The following is a 22,036-nucleotide window of genomic DNA, read 5'->3' on the forward strand; positions in this document are numbered from 1 at the left end:
ATAGACCTAGGTGTTTGTAGACATTTCATAATAGTGAATGTAACGTCCCTGAGGCTTTAGACTACATCAAGTATATTGTTTTCCCTTTAAGCTTATTGTACTCTGGTTGGGCTTTGTGAGCATTTCACAGAACTTGGCCACATAATGGGCCTTCTCCAAAGCCTACTGGAGTCAAAGGAAAGACTTTTAATTATGTTTCGAACATATCAGAATTGATTCTAGCTACTTGTACCAATGTCTCTTGTACTCAATTCAATGAGCAGCAAATCCTGCCACTACTTTATTAGATTGTGAAGTACTTCCCCACCTCTGCTATGGCAAGCGGCAAAAGGAACTTCCTCCACTAGAGAAATCCAAGAAGGAATAAGCATAGTATCTGTTTGAACTGCTGCACCCAAGATTGACTGGAGTGGAGGGTGGTAAAAGTTCTGAAGTACTTGAAGTACACAATGGAAGAAGAGGTACATACCAAATCTTTGACATTAATTGGACATTTGTGTTCACACAGAAGTTGAACTGCCTGAAGACAGCCACATGCAGCTGTGGAAAAAAAAAGAAAAAAAAAGACAAGCATGAATGTCCATTAAACCCCATTTTCAATTTGTGTTCTGTGCTTCCACTTGCAATATTGCAGCATTACAGTGGGGTCCAAGAAAAACAAATTAAACTGTATTTCTCTGTTTTAAGAAGGAAGGAATCATAGAATGGTTCAGGTTGGAAGGGACCTTAAAGCTCATCTAGTTCCAAACCCCCTGCCCTGGGCAGGGACACCTCCCACTAGACCAGGCTGCTCAAAGCCCCATCCAGCCTGGCCTTGAACACCTCCAGGGATGGGGCATCCACAGCTTCCCTGGGCAACCTGTTCCAGTGCCTCACCACCCTCACAGTAAAGAATTTCTTCCTGCTATCCAATCTAAATCTACCCTCTTTCAGTTTGAAGCCATTACCCCATGTCCTACCATTACACTCCCTGATAAAAGAGTCCCTCCCCATCCTTCCTGTAGGAGAGAGACTAAGAGGCTGAACAAGAAGTTGTATGGAGAAATACAACCAATATTCATGCTCTAAATTAGCACAAGAAGATAGAACCTTTAAAGACTGAAATCAAAATCAACCTAATCTTACGTATTGCAATGGCTCTGCACTTGCAAGTGTGCAAGTTAAGCTTATTAACTGAAATTCAAAATTCATACTATTTATCTAAAAAAATACCTGAAATTTGTAAACCATCAGGTGGACTCACTAGATTTATGTAATTAGAACCTAAAAAGCTCTACTAGGCTGAAGAACTAGAAATATCAAGCACAACAAAATAGTACAAACTTTCAACAAAATTACCTGCATAATGTAAAGCTGTTTTCCCAGAATTGTCAGTGCTGTCTGTTGGACATTTACTCTGCACAGTTCAATACAGAGAAGAGAAAAAAAGGCAATTAGAGAAACACCCAGAAAACAAAACATATGTTTGATTCTATGGACAGAGCATTGAACATCTTTGAGATTTGAGTTTTATGCGCTACTCCAGAAAACAACAGTGAAGAAAGGCACAGTTTTCCGTCCTACCAATCTCATCTCCCCTTTCTTGGTACCAGCTTATACTGAAGGACAGGAAATACTTGTGGTGAGAGAGATATCCATAAAAATGTTACGGTTTTGGAACAACTTAGATCATGAAATAAAAAAGGAAAGAAACTCTCTCCCCTCTCTCCCTTGCCTCAGAAAAGCTTTGCTTTTTTTTTTTTTACATTACAGTAAGAGCTAAAGCAACCATGTACTAAGGCAATTACTCTTGCATTATTTCTGTTAAAGGCAATAAGGCCTCATTTGCCCTTGTAAAAATTAAAGCATCAACAATACAGTTACATTTTCTGTTATTATAAGACACCAGCTATGATTGATCAATCTAGATTTCAAAGTAATAAATAAGTCTTGATAAAGATTTGAAATTTGATTTGTTTTGGTACAGAAGACTTTAGTTTACAGCAAAGAAAGAGAAACATAGAATCATTTAAGTTGGAAAAGACCTTCCAGATCACCAAGTTCCACCGTAAGCCAAATACTACCAAACCCACCACTAAACCATGTCCCTAAGTGCTGCATCTACACATCTTTTAAATAACTCCAGGGATGATGACTCCATCACTTCCCTGGGCAACCTGTTACAATGCTTGACAACACTTTTGGTGAAGACATTTTTCACAATATCCAATCCAGACCTCCCCTGGTGCCACTTGAGGCCATCTCCTCTTGTCCCATCACTTGATAACTGGGAAAAGAGACCAACCACCACCTTACTACACCCTCCTTCAGGCAGTTGTAGAAAGCAGTAAGGTCTCCCCTCAGCCTCCTTTCCTCCAGGCTGACCAACCCCAGCTCCCTCAGCCACTGCTCACAGGACTTGTTCTCTAGACCCTTCACCAGCTTCATTGCTCTTCTTTGAGCACAAGAAGATATAACCCTGAAGTAATGGGCTTCTAAAAAAACAAACATTACAGCTTTTGAATTTCAAATGTAGACCTGCCTCCAACGCTTCCATGATTTTCATGGTTCACATAGATTACCACACTACGTAACAAAAATGTCAAGATTCTGCCTGTGTAAAATAATTATTTAGCCTGTTTTAATTCAGTTCCAGCATATAAAGATTAGACATTCCTCACATGTAGAGTTTATATCACCAAGCTGGTCCACAGAAGCAAGAAAGCAATACAAAGAGCATGAATTATTGGAGAATATTACCAATGCATTTGCACTTATGAACATGTTTAGAAAGCTGCATATTGCAACAAAATTAGCAAAATATCAACAAAAGTACTCTGTGGTTGTAGCCGGCAAGTGAATGGGCATCAGATATTTGGTATTAAACACATATCAAGTTGATCATGCTGCTGCAGGCGATACCATCAGTGACAGCTTGATGTCACTGTTTATGCTGTAAACGGGTTTGCAATAGAAGTAGTAGATATTCGCAATGAAGTCCCGAAGAGGGGTGCCTCCGTGGTTAATGATAAACCTTTCCAGGCGTGGAGGAACAGGGGAGTCAGCTTGCAACCAGTATGGATGTGGGAATCAGTGGAATTGGACCCAATATTATCAGAGACACTGACAGGGTCACTCACAGGACAACTGCATAGTCTTGTGGTAACCAGGGAAAAACAATTTAGAGGTTGGGATATGGGATCCATTGTTTCTGTGCCACTGCGCTTGAGCAGGGTTATTATTCATTATTTCATGTGTATCTGAGCCACATTCTCACTGATGATTCCAAACTCCTAAAAATCCATCCCATTTCTCCAATCACCTCCAACAAAATTCACCTGGCTTTCTGAAACTGAGCCGAGAAGGACAATGTCTTTTCTTGCTTACTAATCAACATCTTCAGCCTCAACAACACCAGAAACATTTTTTCATCTTCACTTCTGTTTTTCTTATTTTCTTTCCCCATTCTTTCCACTCCCTTTCTAACCCCTCACTGTCCTATGCCTCATTTCACTGAGGATTTGAGCATTTCCATATTTTACCATCTAAACTACTATTGTTTCTTCTCCTTTTGACTTTAAACTTCACAGATACTTCTATGGTCAACAAAACACAGAAAACATTCCAGTGGAACAATATCACAATCCCCCCAGAAGTGAAAAATCCATTTCACCTATACCTCTTAACCCCTCTACTTCCAAGCCATCCAATGACACAGGCAAAACACAGGAAGTTAGACAGAAGCTGCAACCTGCTGGAATATGGAAAATTGTATTTTTGGACCACTCAGGGAAGATACTACATTGTTTTCCAGCATCCATTCACAGTGCCTAAAAGGTATTTAAACTCGAGCACCTCCAGATTGCAAGGAGACAGAAAAACAATATGGGAATGTGATGCAGATTATTAGCAGGAGATGCGTCCATATCTAGTGAAACCAATCTACAGAAAAAAAGGAAAACTTCAAAAATCAAAATTAATTTAATTTTTACTTTACCTGAAGTAACCTCTTAATGCAATCAGGGTGACTGTTCTTGGCTGCAAGATGTAAAGCGCTGTGCCCTAAGTGAATAAAGGCAAAGCATATTGAGTATGCAATCATGGCAAAGCACAGGAATAAACTCTTCCATGACAAAGGCAAAGTTCTGAATTATTCATCTTATTCCTATCATGACACATGAAAAGGTAGGATAGAGAAAATAAAGTAAAAACCTACTTCAAGCAGAATGTATTTACAACAGACTGTTGTTCAGGCAGGTAACAGAATAATCTTAATGTCTAGCTTCATACAGAGAAATAACACAAACATTGTGTCAGACTATATCTTGGCAGAAGTTAAGTCTAAGATTGCACAGTTAGGTTTTGTTTCTTAAAAAACAGTTTTCCTATATTACTCAGCCTCCCTCACAGAGAGATGTCTATCAAGAGCCTTCATGATTTCTTCCATTTGGCAATGAAAAAGGCAGCCTGCCCTGAGAGGAAAACCAGCCAAATTCACCAGGTACCACTACAATGAACTTGTCTTATCCACGGAGTGCACCCACAGGAACACAGGCCTCCTTCAGTTTGCATCCCATAGATCCCCTTTTCTGATAATTTATTTAGCATCTGTGAGCTCATATTTAGCTATGCAATACAGTGATTTACTGACTACAGATTTATGATGAAAGACTGAAGTCTCTCTTCTAGTTTCACCTTACAGAGCATCTGAAAAATTAAAGAGGCCAAGACGGCAAAAGAATAAGTTATTCATGTAACTAAGAAAAGGAAGAGCCAAGATTTAGTACTCAATACAGAGCTACTTGTGACAGCAGAATCTCATTGTAAATAATGTGACTACTACAGACAAGGCTTTCCCTAATGAATACTGAGTCAACACTCTCAGATGAGAGCAGGCAACGTCTTATTATCCAAACATCTAATAGATCCTGAGGCAAAATTAAGTATGAATTCTGAATAATAGTCTCTATCAGGTACATATATTCTCTTATCATTACGCATAATCTGAATGCTTCGTCCAGTACCACAGACACTTCCTTGTAGAGGCAAATCATTTGCATGCATGACAAATTCCCTCAGGCTGCACTCCCTGGCCAAAACAGAACCTGTGAGCCCAACATTTACAGATCATTACCAGAGAGGCAGAACGCTGACAGCTCATTCAGGTGACTCGGCTAGCCACAGAAAATGCTGGGCACAGACTCCACAGATACGTCAACTGGAATCTATTAACAAGAGTTTGCCAGTTTCAAACTCAGCTGCCATCGTTCCAGTGGAGCTGTAATTAAGGCACAGGACTTTTGAGGGTTGAAACAGCATACTTAATAGCTCTCAGCTCTGTTTTGGCCTATATCAGCTCTTTTCACTATGTCATAATCCTGAGGAAATGTCTTACTGCAACTCCTGTACAGTTAATGGGGTTAATAGCTTGGATACACATAAAAGCAACACCAAAGATCTTGATTTAACCTATGAAAAGCCTCAAAGTTAACAAAAAGAGTTGGGGGAGGGAAAATATTTTAAATTTAAAAATAAATAAAATTTTAAAAAATAAAAATTAAGCAACTATTTTGCATCTGGAGTCCACTATAAATGCTAAAATTCATAGTATTAGCATGAAAGCTTTTAAGGGCTTTAGAATCTGAATTCTATGTGCAGAAAACCAAGTATGCCTAAACCAGCAAACGTTACAACTGCTTTTCCTACGCGGTGTGTGGGGAAAAGCATCATTGTTCAATCTGTAGTTGCACTCTGCACAGCAAGACGATATAGGCAAGTTGAGTGTATTATGCTACATGTATAGGTTCACAGAGGCATACCTGCACCATCTTGGGCTGTCACATCTGCACCGTGTGTCACCATGATCCTGAGGCACTCTGCATGCCCTTTCGTGGCTGCCAGGTGAAAACTGGAAGACAGCATTTACATGTCACTTTTCTTTTATTAAGACCTCCTTTCTCTTTCATTCACAAACCAAGTACTGGCAAGTTCTCCCCTCCCTGTCCTTAGATCTTTTGGCATCCCTCCACTGCCTCCCAAGAAGATAACAGCTCTGAAAGTGAGAAGGCACATCAAAAAGTTTTTGTAGTCATACTTTTACACAGGCTGCTGTCTCGTTAACCCATGCCATACACCTTATGTGCATCTAGTCCCACCCAATTTCTAAACTAACATACCTAGTGATCTAATATAACCCCACAGAATGCCTGGGCTTGGGGAATTAATGAAGAAAACATTCACAATGACTGACTTTATTCTAGTCATGCTAGCTAATCCTGATTTCTCCCTTTCAGAAGACAAAATTTAGTTCCTCTAAAAGGTGATTCAGCTCCTAAACTAAATCAAGTTGTAATTCTGCACTGTGCTTCACAGAGCTCATCCTTCTTCCATGTAGAGGGAAAAAAAAATCCCTTAGTGTTTTTGAATATCACCTGGAGAAATCAAAGCTACTGGATATTTGTGAGACTATGCTAGAGATGTATTTTTTTTCCAACTTTTGGTTTTGCTTTTCACCACAAGCAGCTGTTTGTTTGAACAGTGGGAAATTGCAGAGGTTACCAACCACACCATGGCAGGACACACTTAACAGCATCAATTACCAAAGCTATAATTACAGAACAAACCAAAGAAGTTCTACTGAACTCAAGCCTTTTTACAGCTGACGGTTCGTGTTTGACATTCTTGGCACCTCAAGATTCACAGAAGCAGTCCTATACACATGCTGCTGACTTAATTTTGCTGGGAAGCAAAAATGAAGGAAAAGCTTCTGAAAAGAGAGAGGTTTATATCCTCCTGATGCATATTGTGCCAACATCGGTGAGTCCCAAGATACAGGCACAGTACAGGCACTGCTTCCCTGTGGGTCCTGCTAATGTCAGCTTGGTACACAGAGCTGTTTACCAGTAGGAATAACATAAAAAACAATCAAGACAAAACACTTCCAATTACAAACATGCCCTAATCTGAAAAAGCCTGTATTCCTGGGACTTTTTCTAACATCTTTTAAAGGAGACGTTCATTTTTAACACCATGAACCTCTGTGTTAAGGGGATTTTCTCCTGGAATCTAAAGGGAATGTCACAAATCATGTAGTCACAGCAACTACTGTATTGAAGGGTTTATATTTTGAACAACTGCTTCCTTTAAACATTAAAACTAACACTGAAAGTTCAGCCTGCTAACCAGGGAAACTGGGAGTAACAGGCAGGAATGAAACAGATCTTTCTGGCACATAGTATGTGAACCGCAACACTGCGTTTCTCTGAGCCCTAGACTTCTTTGTAGCCTTCTTGAAAACTCAGCAGAGAAAAAGACCTACAGACAAGATCTGGCAAAGGGCGGAGAATTAATCAAAACAGAAGAGCTTGTGGAACAGAGTCCTCTATCAAGTACAGCAACTATCTCAATTCCTGTGAGGAGTCCTTCCACTCCGGCTGCTGCGATTGCAAACGGCAGACAGGCAGCACTTAAAGCTTTGAACCATTCTCTGCGAATACAAAAGTATCCTGTGCGCTCACTCACATGGTGCTTACTATGGCCATAAACAAACTGAAGAGTTAACACTTCCAAGAGCATAAAAAGCACTACTACTGCCTGTTCTATAGTCATTCAAAATCAAAACTTCACGTACTTGGTGACCAATACAAAGTTGTGTAAACATTCTTCTAAAGAAGAAGAGGTTTCTCAGGGTCTGGGAAAATGGCTGGGGGTGGGACACAAAAAGAGTCTGACAAATTCCAACATCTCTAATTTAGACAGCAGAACATACCAGCAAATACCAAACCACATTCAGATACATTTGTGTAGACATACAACACAATCTAAGTCACTTAAATATTAGGAAAGTTGTGAAGCACGCAATTGGCTCACTTACATTTGACAATATTCATAAGAATAATAAATACCTGAATAATAATAACTTGGCTAAATCTGGGACACTGAGGTTTTACAGAAAGACTGTGGACGATGGTGCCAAATGCAACATGGATACGCAAGTGCAAAAGAAGTTTTATTTAGGTAAAATCAGACTGCAAAGAAAGTACCTAAAAGAGAAGAAAAACTTAATCCCTTTCAGGCTATGAACGCACCTATGAACACATCAGTCCCACCAACGCAAACAATTCCCACAGCAGTTCTCAACAAGTCATCACAGAAGCAGATGCTTTGTTTCATGCAGCCAAAATTATTTTTAGTAAGAAAGGCCTGATTAAAAATATTGCTTCTCTCAAATTAATGGGATGAAACAAACATCATCTGTAAGCAGTACAGGTGGTGTGAAAGATATAAGAACATGCATGAAGGATGTAAAGATCTGAGAGCAAAAATATAGAAGCTACGTGGAAAGTCCCATGAAAAGAGAGGATGATAAGGTTTAACTCTTACACATTTACACAGTGACCTAGGCCAAACAGCAATGGGCTGCTACAGATCCCTCCCAATTGCTTTCTGTGTGTTGCCTCCTTAGATCCTTGTACTGCTACCATCTCTCACATAACCCTGTACTGAGATGTTTTTTCTCAATAATCTAAAAGCAATTGGGAGGGGAATGGGAGACATGGCTACTTAGCTGCTAGTTAGCTCTGCTCAAGAGAGAGAAGAGAATGTGTCCAGCTGGGATGAAACTATTATTTAAGTCAGAGTATTTACAGAGAGCTGCATAAAACCTTCCCCTTGTGGAGTAATTCTAACTGATTTTAAAGTTAACAGCCCCTGCTTCTTTTTTTTTTTTTCCAAACCTATTTTTTTTTTAAAAACAAAACAACCCAAACAATAAACCCCCCAAACACTTAAGTTGTAGATATTGAGGGCTCCTGTGTAGCAAGGGAGGCTCTTGAAACAAACAGGACTGTAGACATTCATTTCAGTACAGAATAATTCTTTACAAGCTACATAAACTTTCCTAAAATATTTGAGACAAAAGCTGCAGGTTTCCAAACACTGGAGTTCTCACCATCTGGAAGCCTTAAACATTGGTGCATTTACTTGCATTTTTCACGAATAAACTTCCCTTGATATGAAAGCAAACAACTTTTCCTCCCACTTCCTGGTTGTGCAATGACTTGGGCAAACAAAAACAAACATGTAAGGCTTGATTTGGAGCAAGGGGCACACTGAGGGTCAGATTCTCATTCAGCCTAAAATCCCATTACAACATACATAATTTTCCCTTTACAACAGATAAGCCTGTTACTACCACTTAGAGCCACACCTTGATACCCCAGCCTGAACTAATTTGAGATAGATTTCTTTTATTGCTGTAAAACATTTCTGTTCTTCCTGAGGGGAGGGATCGTCTTTTGTTATTGTCTCCAGACCTTTCAGTGCAGCAGAGGAACAGCTACACTTCCAAGTCGTTTTCTCACTGAATCCAGAAATGAAGCAAGTTTGCTGATGATACAAAACTGGGAGGAGTGGCTCACACATGAGAAGGCTGTGCCACCATATCGGGAGACCTGGACAAGCTGGAGAGTTGGGTGGAATCTAATGAAGGTCAACAGGAAAAAGTCTGGAGTCCTGCACCTGGGGAGGAATAACCCCATGTACCAGTACAAGTTAGGAGTTGACCTGATGGAAAGCAGCTCTACAGAGAGGGACCTGGGAGTCCTAGTGGACAACATGTTGAATGTTGACCATGAGCCAGCAACATGCTCTTGTGGCCAATAACGCCAATGGTCTCCTGGGGTGCATTAAAAAGAGTATGGCCAGCAGGTTGAGGGAGGTCATCCTCCGCCTCTACTCTGCCCTGGTGAGGCCACATCTGGAGTACTGTGCCCAGTTCTGGGATTCCCAGTTCAAGAAAGACAGGGAACTAAGGGAGAGAGTCCAGCAGAAGGCTACAAAAATGATCAATGGACTGGAACACCTCTCTTACAAGGAAAGGCTGGGGGACCTGGGTCTGTTTAGCCTGGAGAAGAGAAGACTGAGAGGGCATGTCATCAATGCCTTAAGTATCTAAAGGGTGGGTGTCAAGAGGCTGGGGCCAGACTCTTTTCAGTGGTGCCCAGCAACAGGACAAGGGGCAACAGACACAAACAGGAAATTCCATCTCTACTCGAGAAAAAACTTCTTTACTTTGAGAGTGGCAGAGCACTGGAACAGGCTGCCAGAGAGGTGGTAGAGTCCCATCTCTGGAGATACTCAAAACCTGCCTGGATGCATTCCTGTCCAACCTGCTCTAGGTGACACTGCTTTAGCAGGGGGATTGGACTAGATGATCTCTGAAGGTGCCTTCCAACCACTACCATTCTGTGATTTGAGACCCACCTCTGCAGCAGCTGGTAATGGCTGGCTGACATCTTTTTCCTGCTGGGAACGTACAGGTCTCAAATTACTCAATCCTTAACAAGAGAAAGTAAAAAAATTATGTTCTTTAGGAGGAACACAAAGCCCTGTTGGAGTAAATAGGCCTTGAGAGTAAGAGCAAGCACACAGCAAAATTTCATGAGATTCGGGGTCAACTGGAGAACAGCTACAAGACTACCACCTCAACATCCTGTCAGGACCTCGAATTTCCTGTCTAGAAATGTAACTCAAATAACATTTTCAAATGCACTGATAGAAAGATGCTTTTTATGAATGCTTGCTGACTGAACAGAGTGTACAGCTGTACATGACACCCCTGAACTATTTTTAAATAGCAGATTTCTTTCCAATAGGAGATGCTAACTGGTGAAGCACTTAGAACTGTCATAAACAAGCCCATCTCTTATTCAGGGCAAAGGACCTTTTCCATGTTTTGGTTATAAAGCCAAGCAAGCAAGGGAATGGAGACTTCTTCAATCAGTCTCTGACAGACAGAGCACAAGAACTCAGAAAAAGCTGGTCTTTTCTAAAAGGCTGAGAATCAGTCTTTCCAGAAATTATTTAAATGCCAGACAGTCTAACTCAAACAGAAAAGGGCTGTAGTTTTTACTACTTAGCTCACATAAAAACACTTCTTTACAAATCATTTCACCACAGGTAGAAGAACAGAACTAATCCACATTCAGAGGCTAGACTTGTAAAAATTGAGCTTGGTATCATGGTGCTAGCAATAAGACATGGGTATGCCACATCCAGGTTCTCTGCCTAACCATTTGTACAGCTATATCCCGCAAAACTAAGCACAGTCCTCTTACTGAATGTTATTTTGACAGGTGGCTTAAATCAAGTGGGTGGTCCACATATGTAGGGAAAATGTCACAAAAGTGGAGTGGAACATGATAAAATAAAATAAAAAAAAATATGAAGTCTTAACTTAAGATAGCAACCTCTAACTAGGAAATTTTCATTTGTGAAAAGAAATACAGAAGAAAAAAAAGAGCAGAAAAATTACACCCAATCAGGGGCTTCATCTCTGTTTGGCAAGGTCACAATCCAGAGTTTTTTGAGGGGTCAGAATTAGCATTCTGTGCAACACAGATTTTCTCCAAGGCCTGAAAGTAGTCTGACACCTTACTTACCAAAATCCAAAGCAAATAAAGAACATGGTTGAATTATGGAGGCTAAGTGGATATTGTATTTGCTGTTTTCTATTATGACAAACATGGAATAAAGTCAAACTTCTATGCAAGCGTATAATACTATTGTTCTCTGCCATTTTCATCTGAGTGCTCTGAAAATATTTTAAGTGCAAAAATGTTTGAAATACACTATGAACTCACATACACTCATTGTCAAGGTTTATTTTGAGTAAAAACATCCCTCCCTAAGGCAGATCATTCTTCTTCATTTTCTAATGTACATCAACTCTTTGTTAACTTTTTAAAAGTCTGACTTGTCTGCCAACAGTTTGATGATTTATAGTTTCCCAACCGACCAGTATCTTCACACAAACAAACAAGATTGATAAAATAAAGATATGGAGCTGCTTGGAGTCTTTGTAATGCTGACTAAAAAAAAAAAAAAAACAAAAACCAAAAAACACAAAACCACCAAAAAAACAGAAATGGAAGATATTTAAGCTTTGCTGCTACCAGATCAGACAGGCAAGCAATTCTTCAACTATCTCAGTTAGAAAGAAACCCACTGACTGATTTTCTGCACTGACTTGAGCTTTTACATGTTTTAGAGGTGCACCTAGCTTACAGGGTCTATTATCCCTCAAAGCCTCAATTCACACTTCAATAACAGCAAAAATAAATATATTAGATGATATCTGGCTTTTGATTGTTTTCCACCAAAGGCTGAGTAGCAGAAGTGCTAGAGTGCCCGAGACCTGACCTGGAGGAGAAAGGGCTGTGAGTACCACTAGCACAGCATATTTTGTGCATGAAGGAAGTGCCTGCCTTCACTCAGGAGGAAGTCCAGTGTGGTCTCCTTTCACATGTAGCAAGATGACCAGTAATCAGAGAAGAAAACAGCTTAATTTTCTGCGAATGGTTTGAGATTTTATCAGCATAAAAACAATGATGAAAGTAAGCCTATTAAACAGAAAAAGTTTTTGACACGTCCTGAATTGAATTAATAGAAAAATTATCACCTTCAGATTTAAAGATTGGGAAAGTCCCAGAATGGTCCTGAAATTGGAGGTGTTTTCTGCTTTCCTCTGCCAAGCCAGACAGGGCTTTCAGCAAAGTAGTAACTGTTTATTCCAGCAAGAATTATGCTTCTGTGAGGAACACCTGCCCAGTTCTGCTTCTTCCTTGCATCAGCACAAGTAGGAAGGTACAGGGAATAAAACCAGTTGAAAACTAAAGCTGCCTTCCACAGTTTCATCACAGAGCCACAGACGCATGCACCCTCTCAGTGCAAAAGGAAGGAACAGGACATAGAATTTCACCTTAAACCTAAAATTAAGATTAAGCCATGAGTGTTTCCCCTTGAAAGCAACAGAATCTTATCTTTCCCTGACTGCATTATCAAGAGATAGTCACGCATTTGAGAATACATATGTCTTAGGAACAGCCATCCAATTATGGAGGAACCATAAGCAGGTTTGGCAAATCAGACTGCCTTAAAGGAAAATCAGACATTTACAGGTACCACTATCAATACTTACTAGTTCTTTAAGGTTTTTATTATTTTTTTTTAAAGCAAATAAACCCCATAGCTTCGCACTGCACTCACTTCATCTCCTCCTAAGAGTAACAAATACGACCTTTCATTAAATGCTGGCAGTCCATGTCATCATTCTGCATGCAGCCACAAGAGTAGAAAAGTCATCTTAAGAAAAAGTTACAGCAAATACATTTTGTTTTCAAGCCAGAGTTGGCATCACACTGAGAAAATTAAGTATTCTGAGTTTTAAGACAGTCAATCAGTGAGTTGCTACCAACACCTTCTGCAGTGGAGGCAGGTTAAGATTTCAAGAAGTTGACATAGAAAGGTATGGATTTACTAGGAGCTGTAGGGGATTTTTCCCCTCTCTCCCGCTTAATACCAGCCACTGCAAACTGAAGCAATGCACATAGCCTGTATTCTCCTATCTCCTGTTTAAATATAAGATGGCCTCTGCCCTCCCCCAGTACACACAAAACTCTCTGGCAAAAACCCTCCATCTAACTTTTGCGTTAGAATATATGCTGGAACAGCTTTCAAAAAAAAAACCAAAACAAAAAACCCCACCAATGCAGTTTTCATATAAAGTTTCCAGTTTTGCCTCATAGCATAAAAAGTCTTGTTTCAATCATACACACCTCAAGGTACAGGACATTAATAAAAGGCAAGTCTGCTGAACGGCTGTTTTCTTAATAGGAAAGAAGCAATTGCATCATGCAACACAGGAGCTGGCAAGCTACAGACTCCTGATTTTAGCCTTCAAACTCAGCAAAAATTTCCACCCAGCTGCTCTTCAGAGAGATTTCTGGGATCCCAGAAGCTTTATATTTTTTATTCTCAGGTTGTGTTCCAGCAGTCCCATTTTCATACAGTTTTCTTTGGCAAACTCTGTTACCACATTACCACAAACTCCTACTTCAAGTCTGAAACATATAGACTTTTCTTCATGTACCATTAATTGTAAACATAAGTGCTCATAATTTAGATTTATCATATGAAGTTTCCTGCAGAGTGTCCATTTTTAAAGTCCCTCAATAACTAACATCAGCAAATTGCAACACAGATTCTGCCAAGGGCGAGCTTCAGGGCACTCCTAGGTGTTGACAGAAAGTCTGAAGTTTTGAAATACTACTTTTATTTTTGGTGTTGTAGGGTAGGAAAATGGACAAAGTAGAAGAAACAATGCAGTTTCATAAAGCTTAAAGAGCCTAGAAATAAGAGTAGTGTTGTCTGTGCCTCTAAAGCCAAGTTCAGAGGAGTGGGGAAGATTTCCTCTGACTGGTTCTTTAAAAACACATCCCACACCTAAAGCCCAAGGGGGCACACAGTTAGCTTCTCAATATACATGTCTTCTGGCAAAACATCTTTTTAGCATAGGGTAAAATCCCTGAGGATGCCACGGATGTGTCCAGATCAAAGTTACTTCCTCCCTCAGCTAGGTAAAACCAGCTAGCCATGCGCTGCACTTTCTTGCAAGGCCAGAATAGATTTCAAAGTTAAAATTAAGCCCAACAATAAGAGCAATGACTAGCATATGCCTTAACCTTCATCCTCCAACACAACCCGCTTGGTATTGCTGCCCATGGGCTAGCAGATGCTAATAACCACCTTAGAATATGAAAAGTCATGAAATTAGAGCATGGAAATCCTAAACCATGTTAGCATAACAAGAGGCCAGGAAAAAGGCTGGAAAGGCTGAGAACAAGTGAGTAAAAGTTAATCTAAAGAAAATATTTTTGTTGCATGAAAATCCAGCAAGGCTTAAGAACTGCATATAGTGCTCAAAGAACCAAAGAGCATGGAGATCCTTGTGCGACTTTAGGGACATTGACAAAGGATAGCTCAGGGTTATGTGCTCTGTTTGAAGTTTTTGTGTCTTTTGCATTTATAATGCTTCGCACATTTTCATATTTGAAGCAACAGAACTGTTTGAATATTTTCTTTTATTAAACTGCATAAAGTGAACTTCTCTTACTGTTTAGGGGAATTACAAACCAAATGCAATAATATGTACTTATAGTAATTAATCTACAAGTAACATGTTCTTCAGAAACCACTGGTTAAGATGACCTCTTAACATTTGTTTTTATAAACTCTTCAAATGATTGTGGCAATATATTTTTATTCTGCATTTCAGAGTAACTGTACCACTGAAGCTTTTAAGACTCCACATTTCTGAGGAGGAATAGGGACTGGAACATAGACACTTGCAGGAAAAGGCAACACAGAGCTTTCCTGCATTTTCCAGTTAGTATTTCCTAACACAGAACTCTCCTGTAAAGCAGGTAGCAGAAAATGTGGAGTGATACATGAGCCCATTAAATAACCACTCACCAGCATAGTCTATTACCTGAGACCTCATTGTGAAGCTAAAAAAAATGAAATAAATCCAACATTTGCACATTGCTCTGTTTTGGCTGTCTGTTCCCTTTCCCTTCCTAGATTAGAGTACGTTTTTAAGCCAGTAGCAGCCAGTTGGTGTCATTAAAATCTACACATACAGCTCATTTGGTTGCGTAAGTCTTTGAAAAACATGTAAAACTGCATCCCATTATGTAGATATAAATCTGAAAAACAACTGCTGCCTAAGCCCTGTTCCCTCCAACCTTAGAGAGCCTGCTTCTGGTCCGACCCATGAGAGGCACGCTTCCCTTGTCCTCCCTTGCCAGCTCAGAGGAGATGAGTGCAGGGAGCAGCAACAGCGTTCCTCACATGGAAGTGGGGTACTAGTCTCTGCCTCCATGTGAGCCAAGCTGCAGCTGCTTCAAGCCAAGCATACAAAAAACTTCCAACCATCTAGGCTATGCTCTGATCCAAGCAACTGACAAACTTCTTGAAACCCGGCCAGGTCTGGTAAAATCTGGGTATCTGACAACTCTGCAAATGGAGCTGCTTTACAGTGAATTCCAGCAGCTGCCTGATGCTGCATTACAGGTTTGGCCAATCCTACCCGTGAGCAGGAGTGGAATGGGCTGCTCACAGGCTATCCCAACACATGTACAGGGGCCCTTCTGAGATGACTTTCTTTCTTCTGAGACGATAGCCCTACTAATAGATAATGAAATACAATGGTTCATTAAGAATAGCCATCCTATCAGCCTGTGTGAAAAAAACAAGTATAAAACAGAAGATGCGAGCTGGCTCCTAAAATAAATTACAGATAGATTGTTTCTCCTTTGAACTCTAGCTATCACGTGCAGGAAGTCCTGTGCATGTACGATGCAAAACCCATGGAATGTTTCCCAATGTTCAAAGAACTTTATATGAAGTAGGCAGTATGTTCTTTAAATAAGTAGAATTTGTTTTACAATATAGAAAATCACTAAAGAGAGAAAGTACAAAGTTTCAGTTTTTTAGAAATTAAGTTTAGGATCTTAGTAATTGAAATTAAACTAAAAAGCATAAATTTCTGTTTCTTCAGAAGATGGCCTCTTCACTTTTTTTGTAAATAATATGAAGGTATAAAAATAATAAGATGTCTTATTAAGAACTGCTTCAAAAATGCATACGATAGAACTGTTGATTTCAAGTCCTGTCAAAAGTATAGCTAAGAAATAAAAATTGGATTATGACATCTCCAAGTCTAACTGAGCAGTCATATATTCAAAACCATCAAAAATGGTCTACACATTTTCACTCAACAGCCAGGAACAAACCACTAACATGAATTCCACTCCATGGATCTCATTTAAAAGCCTGCATGATTGTCAATAGAGTAATGTTTGTATGAAATGTGGATTTTTTCATGTATTGCCAAATTATAAAATCAAAGTATTGTTCCTCTGTTATAGAGATAAGAGCATTTCCTCTCACTATACATTAACAATTGGCTCATACTGAACATAATAGAAAGTTAATTAGCCCAATTTAGTATCCTGGCAGAGGATAGCTTCACCCAACTACGCCCAGATGTTTCACTAACATTTCTAAGTGTTAGTCTAAAGTAGAAAGCAATTTTTCAGGAAACTTAGTATCAACATCTTAATTGAATTATATCCATTACAATGCTGCAGGGAGAGGGGGAAATGAAAACGAACAATCAGGATATGAAGCTGAAAAGAACTTCAGGGAGGTTTTGGAGAGACAAAAGCTTTGACACCCAAATCTCCCATAGAAATAAACTTTACAAGAAATTTTGGAATAAGAACCAGATTTCAGCCATCTGTTGGCTACAGATAAAACACAGGTGGAGATCACTGTGGTCTTCCTTGTTTCATCCATGCTCTGAAACCTAGACATTATTGTGACCATCTGGACCACCATAAATTAAATAAATAAAAGAAATAAATAATAAATATAATGAGAAAAATAAATTAAAAAATATTTTCTGTCAGGTATCATATCAGGTCAGTGGAACACAATGATCTCCGTTCCTGGAGAGGTGACAATCCTCAGGCACTAGACGTTTCTTGCAGCTCCTACCCTGGTACACTTTTCAAAGGACAGTATGCTGTGTGCTTTCCTACCTAAGCGTTCAGGCAATTTTAAGAGATGACAGAGTCCATACTAAAGAAACTTCTTTTAGATCATGGTGGTAGACTGAGGACCCCAACACATGCATATGAAAATAATGTAGAGACTGCCTGAATTTCAAAGGTCTCCTAGATGATTTATAGCAATTTCTAATCAAAAAAAGGAGGATAATACAATTCCTCTTCTATTTCATAGGCACTGAGCTCACCTGCCTTCTTCGATTATGAAGATCAGCTGTCTAAACCATTTTGTATGGTTTTCTTTCTCAACTAGAACAGTATAATCACTATAGTAAGTCTGTATTCTTCCAATAGCTTCCATTAAGAGAAATATTATTATGCACAAGTGTCCTGGTTCCGGTGGGGATAGGGTTAATTTTTCCTGGTATTCCATGCCATGTGAGCCACACCCACCCTGAGCTGCCAGGGGAGGGGGCAGGAAGTTGCTGCTTAAAAGCGGGCTGGGGCGTCCCAGGTCCGGCCGGTCGGCGAGTGGCGGTTCCGTAATCGCGTTTGTATATTCCCCTATCCGTGTTGTTATTGTTGTTGTTTGCCTGTTCCCTTTGCTGTTCTGTTAAACTGCCTTTGTCCCAACCCAAGAGTCTTGCCTTTTCTTACGATCCTTCCTGTATTAGGAAGGCACGTGCGAGCGGCACGTGGTTCTTTGTTGCCATCTGAGGCTAAACCACGACAGTCCTTTTTTTGGCGCCCAACGTGGGGCTCGAAGGGTTGAGATAACGACAGAATCCAACTAGAACGTGGAAAAAACGGTTTTGGTTTTTTTTTCTTGTATGCATTTATTTTATTAGGTAAGTAGTCACTGGTCATCATGTTGCTTGGTTTGTTCTCATGGCTGTGTTACATAAATTCCTATATGGCTTATGTACTCCCTGCGATGCTGTTTACCATGTCTGGAAGAGGGATGAGGATTATCATTCTGCTGTCCTGTGCGATATCTGTTTATGATATGATAACATCACTGTTCAGACGGCTATTTTGGGGTGTTTATGTGGTTTTGCTGTCCTGTCCGTACATTGGACACTGTCTCTCAGAATTTGTTAATAGTTTCCCCAGCCCTTTTGCCTCCCTTTTCTCCTTCGGGTCAGGTATGACAGCTTTTGAGAATCTTGAATATCCTTGGGATACTCAAACTAGTGTGTTCCTAGTGCTATGTCTCCTGAATACGTTCCAGGTCTTGTTTAGGGTTAAGCAACTATTTAAGACTACCACCCGGAGATCTGCTCCGAGGCTGGATAGTCAGGGGTGGCATGGCATGTGGGAGAGCATGGGCAGGTACCTAGAGAACTACTCACCTCCAATGGTCTGGGACTTCACCCCTGAACAATTACAGGACCCTGATAAAGTGGTAGAATATTTGAAGGGAAAATGCTGTGGCTATTCTAGAGAGGCACAACTCACCGCGCTGTGCTGGGCCCTGGCCAGTATCTACCAGGCACTGCTCAGAATTATGCAGCACCCTCAAGGGGAAGAGATGGAAACCAGACCGGCGGCCCCTGCGGCTGCTGCAGGCCCTGCGGCGGCCCCTGCGGCTGCTGCAGCCCCTGCGGTGGACACTGCGGCTACTGCAACCCCCGTGGTAGCCACTGCCACTGAACCAGGGAACCAACCCGTGCCGGTATCAGTTGCCCCCATACAGAAGAAGAAGTACACAAAGAAATCAGTTCGCTTAGTAAGAGATGATGATGAACCAGGGCCATCACGAGAGCAGGAGGAAGAGGCAGAACCAGAGATAATTACTCGATCCCTATCCTTGAGTGAGCTGCGGGATATGCAAAAAGATTTCAGCCGACTTTCAGGCGAGCACATTGTCACCTGGCTGCTCCGGTGCTGGGATAATGGGGCCAATAGCCTGGAATTAGAGGGTAGGGAGGCCAGGCAGCTGGGATCCCTGTCTAGGGAAGGCGGCATTGACAAGGTGATTGGGAAAAAGACCCAAGCCCTCAGCCTCTGGAAACGACTCCTGTTAGGCGTGAGGGAGAGGTACCCCTTCAGTGAGGATGTTGTATGTCAGCCAAGCAAGTGGACTACCATGGAAAGAGGTATCCAGTACCTGAGAGAATTAGCCGTGCGGGAGATGATTTATTATGACTTGGACAATGCCGACTTACCCACAGACCCTGATGAGGTGCGATGCACAAGGCCCATGTGGCGGAAGTTTGTACGGAGCGCACCATCGTCATATGCCAACTCCCTGGCAGTAATGGAATGGAAAGGTGAAGAGGGACCAACAGTGGATGAGGTAGCTGGCCGGCTCCGGCGATATGAAGAAAGTCTCTCTTCCCCCCTTGTCTCAGCTGTGGAGAAATTGTCGCGGAAGGTCCAGCAACTTGAAGAGAATATGTTCTACTCCCCACCTGCACGGGCCAGCATCTCAGCTATTAGAAGCAGGCATTTCCCCACTCAAGAGAGAGAGTACAGAGGGTACACACCACGAGGCACCCTGTGGTTCTACCTGCAGGACCACGGAGAGGACATGAGGAAGTGGGATGGACGACCTACTTCGATCCTGCGGACACGGGTACAGGAGTTGCAAGGAAGGACAACCACAAAAGGGGATCCCTCCAGGAAAAGTGCCGCCCCAGTTTCCAGTGGGCCGTTCCCCAGACAAAGCAGAAGGCCTGATCTTGCTTCTGATCCTCTTGAAGGAACTTCCAAGTCATTTATGCAAGAAGTGAGTAATGGATACTATGACGAGTATTAGGGGGGCCCTGCCTCCGGCCAGGTGGAGGAACGGGACAACCGGGTTTATTGGACGGTGTGGATTCGATGGCCTGGCACATCAGACCCACAGGAGTATAAGGCTCTAGTGGACACGGGTGCACAGTGTACTTTAATACCATCAAGCTATAGAGGGGCAGAACCCATTTGTATTTCTGGGGTGACAGGGGGATCCCAAGAGTTGACTGTACTGGAGGCAGAAGTGAGCCTAACTGGGAATGAGTAGCAAAAGCATCCCATTGTGACTGGCCCAGAGGCTCCATGCATTCTTGGTATAGATTACCTCAGGAGAGGGTATTTTAAGGACCCAAAAGGGTACCGCTGGGCCTTTGGCATAGCTGCTTTGGAGACAAAGGAAGTTAAACAGTTGTCTGCCTTGCCTGGTCTCTCGGAGGATTCTTCTGTTGTGGGGTTGTTGAGGGTCAAAGAACAACAGGTGCCGATTGCTACCACAACGGTGCATCAGCGGCAGTATCGCACTAACCGAGACTCTCTGATTCCCATCCATGAGCTGATTCGTCAACTAGAGGTTCAAGGAGTGATCAGCAAGACTCGCTCCCCCTTTAACAGTCCCATATGGCCGGTGCGAAAATCTAATGGAGAGTGGAGGCTAACTGTAGACTATCGTGGTCTGAATGAAGTCACGCCACAGCTGAGTGCTGCCGTGCCGGACATGCTAGAACTGCAGTACGAACTGGAGTCCAAGGCAGCCAAGTGGTATGCCACGATTGATATAGCGAATGCATTCTTCTCAATCCCTTTGGCAGCAGAGTGCAGGCCACAGTTTGCTTTCACTTGGAGGGGCGTCCAATACACCTGGAATCGACTGCCCCAGGGGTGGAAACACAGCCCCACCATTTGCCATGGACTGATCCAGACTGCACTGGAACAGGGTGAAGCTCCAGAACATCTGCAGTACATTGATGACATCATTGTATGGGGAAACACAGCAGAAGAAGTTTTTGAGAAAGGGAGTAAAATAGTCCAAATCCTCCTGAACGCTGGTTTTGCTATAAAGCGAAGTAAGGTCAAGGGACCTGCGCAGGAGATCCAGTTTTTAGGAATAAAATGGCAAGATGGACGCCGTCAGATTCCAATGGATGTGATCAACAAAATAGCAGCTATGTCTCCACCAACTAGTAAAAAGGAAACACAGGCTTTCTTAGGTATTGTGGGTTTTTGGAGAATGCATATCCCAGATTACAGTCAAATTGTAAGCCCTCTGTATCAAGTAACCCGGAAGAAGAATGATTTTAAATGGGGTCCTGAGCAATGACAAGCTTTTGAACAAATCAAACAGGAAATAGTCCATGCAGTGGCCCTGGGGCCAGTCCGGGCAGGACAAGATGTTAAAAATGTGCTCTACACCGCAGCTGGGGAGAACGGCCCTACCTGGAGCCTCTGGCAGAAAGCACCAGGGGAGACTCGAGGTCGACCCCTAGGGTTTTGGAGTCGTGGATACAGAGGATCCGAAGCCTGCTACACTCCAACAGAAAAAGAGATATTGGCAGCATATGAAGGGGTTCGAGCTGCTTCGGAAGTGGTTGGTACAGAAGCACAGCTCCTCTTAGCACCTCGACTGCCGGTGCTGGGTTGGATGTTCAAAGAAAGGGTCCCCACCACACATCATGCAACCGATGCTACATGGAGTAAGTGGATTGCACTGATCACGCAGCGAACTCGAATGGGAAACCCCAGTCGCCCAGGAATTCTGGAAGTGATCATGGACTGGCCAGAAGGCAAGGATTTCGGAATGTCACCAGAGGAGGAGGTGACGCGTGCAGAAGAGGCCCCACCATATAATAAACTGCCAGAAAATGAGAAGAAATATGCCCTGTTCACTGATGGGTCCTGCCGTATTGTGGGAA

The 22,036-nt window shown here is 41.8% G+C and overlaps 1 protein-coding gene across 6 annotated transcripts in view; it reads right to left on the reverse strand.

Annotated features, from left to right (window-relative positions):
• The window catches only part of RAI14 (retinoic acid induced 14), a 92,688-nt gene that overhangs the window by 12,974 nt on the left and 57,678 nt on the right, over window positions 1-22,036 (reverse strand). For all 6 annotated transcript variants that reach the window (XM_063320498.1, XM_063320497.1, XM_063320496.1 and 3 more), the window contains exons 4-7: window positions 5,799-5,887; window positions 3,977-4,041; window positions 1,339-1,396; window positions 470-540 (exon numbers count right to left, since the gene is read on the reverse strand). In XM_063320498.1, the coding sequence (XP_063176568.1) occupies window positions 470-540; window positions 1,339-1,396; window positions 3,977-4,041; window positions 5,799-5,887 (283 nt within the window). The remainder of the gene's footprint in view (window positions 1-469; window positions 541-1,338; window positions 1,397-3,976; window positions 4,042-5,798; window positions 5,888-22,036) is intronic.

The sequence above is a fragment of the Chroicocephalus ridibundus genome, chromosome Z (assembly GCF_963924245.1).
Source record: "Chroicocephalus ridibundus chromosome Z, bChrRid1.1, whole genome shotgun sequence".
Lineage (NCBI taxonomy): Eukaryota > Metazoa > Chordata > Aves > Charadriiformes > Laridae > Chroicocephalus > Chroicocephalus ridibundus.